Source organism: Sipha flava, unplaced genomic scaffold, assembly GCF_003268045.1.
Source record: "Sipha flava isolate LNK unplaced genomic scaffold, YSA_version1 600_pilon_pilon, whole genome shotgun sequence".
In the NCBI taxonomy this organism is placed as follows: Eukaryota; Metazoa; Arthropoda; class Insecta; order Hemiptera; family Aphididae; genus Sipha; species Sipha flava.
This window is the reverse complement of record NW_020273578.1, coordinates 71603-77162: the sequence shown is the minus strand read 5'-3', so window position 1 is coordinate 77162 and position 5560 is coordinate 71603. Positions and strand designations below refer to the sequence as shown.

The window sequence follows — 5560 nt, the reverse complement described above, 5'->3', positions numbered from 1 at the left end:
AAAAAATAATGAAGTTGTAATTTTAGCATTCAGTTTATATTCCACATTATCAAGGTTTTTCCTTTGTAAATAAATATTATTTTAATTATAAATATTGTTAGTTTTTAATTTTTTAGCGTTGTAGAAGATGATGAGGAACAATATTTGTCTACAATTGAGTCAATAGCATTTGAACTAATTTTTTCTGAAAATTCTAGTATTGCAAGATTTACTGCTAAATATTTTATGGATGCAATGGTTAATTCCCAAACAGATAAATTTGAACAATTAAAAGTCGTACTTTTAATTTTACGTGGTATTCCTTCAGAAATGACAACTGTTGCAATTTCATTTTTCACAAATGCTATTTATGATTTTTGCCCCCTACTTACTGATTTTAAACTGATATCTCAAGTATTATCTTTAGAAAATTCTATAGAAGACAGAGATAAACACAATTTAATGCATGTATTAATGTATGTTGTTAAATGGTTAGTTACTGGCATTGAACCTGAACACAAAATTGCTATTATGGGAGATCAAAATGATGTAAGATTAAATAGAAAAACTAAAGTAATATATATATTTTTTTTTTCAGTAATACTTTTAAATTAAATAATATTTATTAATTTGTAAGTGTTTTTATTTTTAAGATTTTTAATGTTGTGTATATATTGACAAATATTTTAAATTCTATACTTTTACTAAGTGTTGGTATGAATAAATTGATTTAAACCATTATGATTTTTATTTTTAGATAGTGCAGTCACATACTAATAAATTAAAAAAAAAAGAATTCACAAGTTATTTATCAATGCATTTAATAAATGAGCTTAAGAATTGTAAAGAACCTACTTATGCATTTTCAATTTGGACTTTAATTCAATTCATTGATTTTAAATTACTTCAAGATAAAATGGTATAAAGTACTTATCTAGATAACTATTACCACATTACACTAAAAATAATTTATTATTTAATATAGATATTATCAGAAATATTCTTACATGCATCTTTATTTTACAATGCTTGGAGTATTCCTACTCTTTTAGAAATTATATCAAAATTCATTAACATAATATCAGATATAGATGGTTTTGAACAAAACTTAAGTTTGAAATGTATTAAAGATATTGCGGAAATCAATTTTAATATTTTAAGAACTGGAGTTGAAGCCTCGCCAGGAGATGTAATATTTTAAAATTAATACTAAAGTTTTAAATAATAATGGTATTGTAGTTAATTTCTATGATTATAAAGAATTTATAAAATCAATTATTCAAACATTATAATTTAAATGTAAAATTATAGTACAATTTATCAACATCAGTATTTTTTTCAGATACCCAGCTTATTGAGTCAAAAAAGTGCATTGATTAAAATTTGGACCTTGGCAAAATATAATTCTATACCTGATGACATAGAACCTTTAAAATATCTGTCCTATTATATACCTGATTTAAATAATACACATAATGATTTAATTATTTCTGTAAGATATTTAAAATACTACATAAAACATTTTAAAGTAGTTTTATCAATTATTTTCAGAATTTTGCTTTAATGGCGTACATGGAGATATTGAGAAATAAGTTATTAAAGGTTCCTATTGTACAAAATATGAATTTAAATAATCAGGTTTTTGAAAATAATGTTGAAGATACGTTTGCCACATTTATAGGTTCCATGTTTAATATTTTGAGTAAATATGACATTCAGCTCATAAGTATTTGTGAGACGGTAATACTAATTTATTATAAACTATATGATATTTTTCATAATGAATGTTGATAAAATATTTTTAAATTTTTAGGCATTTTTAATTATTAATGAATTATTACAAATTAAATTTTCTATATACCAAAAAAAATATGAACTTGATGATAACCAAAATATGATGTTAACTCATTTTGTTTTATGTGTATGCAAAAACTGTGGTTTGTATTAACATTAAGAGGTTTATTAATAATTTAAGTATAAAATTGTTACTTTGTTTTATTTTAGAAGGTAATAATGATTTAAATACTTTAAAAATAGTAAAAGTATATATACAGCTCATACAGGAAGGACTTATTAATATGAACCATTTAATAAATCTATTGCAGTTTGTAAAAATGGTATATTATATTATTAAATTTTAGATACTATCAATTAGATAGATAAATCAATTAAATTTATTATAGTTATACCATTTTAATTCTTAAGGAATTGTTTGAACATGCGCTTCGACCATTATTTAATTTTTTTTGCAAAAAAGAAACTGGAAATGAATTAAGTAATGTAATAAATTTATACTTGGTGTATACATTTGAAAACATAATTTTACAAAAACCTGATTTCAAAAATTCAACTATTAAAGATGTTGTAAGTAGTCTATGTGTATTATACATTTTAAACTATTTTTCTAATTATTATTATAATTTTTTTTTTTTAATTATTACAATAGATGTTATTTAGTTATTTCTTAACTTTGAAAGCTTCATTTGTTTTATAAATCTTTTCTAATTAATACTCATATAGTGAATTCATTTTTTTTTTTTTTTTTGCTAAGATAAATGTGGCTGTTATAATTTCTCGCCTTTTGTGTCAATGTACGGATCAAAGTGGAAAAAGATTAATTGCTACAAATATTCATCGACGTGGTATCCAGTATGCTATGAGTGATACATTAAATAACCCTTATAGTGATTATCCATTCAAACAATTTTTCTGGATTCTTACATCCATGTATCAAATCCTAATTCCATATGACGCTCAACGTTTGTAAGTAAAACAAAAATATTATTTACTTTTTTTATTATATTAACTTATTTTATATTTATTAAATTTAAATAATTATTATGTGATTCTTTTACATATTTAATATAATAATTAAAATGTTTAAACAATCTATTTTGTTTAGGGCTGATCATTTACTTGATAAACCTACAACACAAAAATTAATTAATTCTGAAAATGAACATATACTCAATTATTTATATAAATTACAAGAAGTATATAATACAGATGAAAATTGAATTTTCTGTAAGCTTATGGTGTTTAAATTTAATAAATTTAAATATACACTATATTACATACTATCAATATTAATTATTAATATGTTAAATTTCATCCAAAATAATAAATATTACTGAAAACGGTGAGAACCAAATTAAATATTGATTATGTATATTATATAATTAATATTGAAATAAAAGTAGGTATGTTAGTATAATAGTGTGCTAAAGGTGGCACGTTGAACAAATTTTAATGGCACGAGCAAAAAATTAAAATTATTAAAAATTGTACACAAAAAAATTATACTATTTATAAAATATTGGTTATAAAAAATTCAAAGAAACAAATTATATATTTTTATTATTTTTTTACTTTATTTATATTATTATTTATATTTATGTATTTTAAAAATGACAATATTCCTTATGCTTTCATATTTTTTGTCAACTTGTTTGTGAAAGCCATAATAAATTAAATTAAATCGAAGGAAATACATTGTTTGACTAATGAAACGATTGCTGCTTGTGTTTCACTAAAATTGACTAAAATTTAATAAAAATAATGTAATAAATTTGTAATTTTATTTTTATAATATATAATTTTCTTTGGACACATGAACGATTTTCAAATCCTTAATTGGGTAAATTTGGCACTTGAACCAAAAAAGATTCGCCACCCATGACTTAGAGAAAAGAGGAGTATCAGAACGTCAAAAAAAACTCTAGATTGTTAACATTTTAATTTCATTTCTAAAATTATTTATTGTTTTTCGCTGCAACTCGTTTGCGGCGCACATTAAAAATTACTTACCTAAAAATCGACGACTCGTTTGTGCACAATGACACGTTCAACACATGACACATGTTTACATACATCGTCACAGACTGCAGTACAAATTATCAAATATATTATCTTATAATCGACTGTGTAGACTGTATATTATATAAATTTGGATTTTCAAAACAACTTTTAGTAAAGTTTCAGTAGATATAGAAGATACAGTGGTGACTAGTGTGTTGACGACGTAAACTTTAATATGGCGTAGAAATTTTTATTACTTTTGAATCTCGATGAAGAAAACGATGTTTTAATATTGATAATTATAAATTTAGTGAATACCGTGTTTTAATGAGTGGATGTTCAAATTTTAGATGCACTAATAAAAAATGTCCTGCTAGTATTATTGTTAATAAATGAGGAGTATAATAAGCAAACGAGTTCTGGCACTAGGGATTTTTGTCACAGGTAACCAAAATGTATGTGCGCAAACGAGTTGTAGTCATTGTTTCTGCACTATATAGTAAATAAATATATCTGTATATTGTTATTGATTTCTTCAAAAAGATAATAGGCACCATTGAACAGGTTTGTGGGGCGGGCATGTGTTTATGATTTACAATATAATAATTAAGTAGACATTCATAATAATACAATTAACAAAACAATTTTAGAGTTTTAGGCTTATAAAGTATTTATTTTTTTTTATTGATTAGAACTTAACAAATATATTATACTCGTACATCAATTTTTATTTAATCAACATATTGAAATAATGTTTCTTAATTATTTTACTTCTCAGAATCACTTTCAAGTTCACTTGCACATTATCACTTGAATGAAAATCCCTGTATAACAGCTGTGACTTGTGATTAAATTTATATTCAAGAAAGCAGACATATTTAAAAGTAATAAAATATTGAGAAATACAGAATATATTGTCAACCCCACGATGAACAGTGGCTAAGTATTCGTGTAGATACCTACTTCTGAAATTTAGGTTTTATGACACTACTGCTTCGTCTGTCTTTTTTTGTAGTAAAGAAACATCTGATTCAGAGGTATCAACATTGACAACATCATCTAATTGTTTAACTTTTTTTGGTACTTGTCTGTTACTGTCTGTCTTGTTAACCCTAATACCGCGACTACTCAATTCTGTTATCTCGACTACCACACCAAACGTATTTGGGGCTCCGCTTAATGGAGAAATAAAAAGTATATGGGAACCAGACGCCATCATTTGGAGTCTTATCTGGCGGAGTTTATCTGGAGACATAACATTGAAGGGGAACCATTCGATAACATATTGAAAAAATATTTTTGAAAATTGGTCACCAAAAATAGAATTTTTGACTTATGCAATTGAGATAATTTTTTTTTTTTTTGTTTTATATTATAATAACTTTCCACTGCTGTGATAATTTTAGAATTTTTTATTTGACGTTTTGTGATAATTTTGATGATTTTATGTTATATACACGATTTAAGATACCTAGTACTATCTTAAATCGTGGTTTTATACTATAACCATTGATTATAGAATAGAATCTATTCTATAATCAATGCTATAACTCTCCACTAGTGTGATAATTTATGTGATTACTGATAATAAACGTTATACTAATATACATTATAATATAAATGGCAATTCATGACGTGTATTATGTATTAAAATACGGAACTATCTAGATAGTACTAGCATTGATTATAGAATAGATAGATAGTCAACGCAATGTTAATATTTGGCGACTACTCGTAAGATGCAACCGCTATGGAGCGCTGGCGTCGCTGTGATGCAAGGAGG

At 24.3% G+C, this 5560-nt stretch overlaps 1 protein-coding gene across 1 annotated transcript; it reads left to right on the top strand.

Moving 5' to 3' along the window:
* Positions 1 to 2996, top strand: LOC112691322 (the record flags this gene model as incomplete). Its single annotated transcript, XM_025565502.1, is given in 11 exon segments — positions 1 to 54; positions 117 to 528; positions 737 to 898; positions 965 to 1168; positions 1322 to 1471; positions 1531 to 1719; positions 1793 to 1916; positions 1984 to 2096; positions 2185 to 2343; positions 2531 to 2742; positions 2882 to 2996. Coding segments are annotated over 11 exon segments (1894 nt in total), but the record flags the coding sequence as incomplete, so codon positions are not given.
* Positions 2997 to 5560: the final 2564 nt, after the last annotated feature.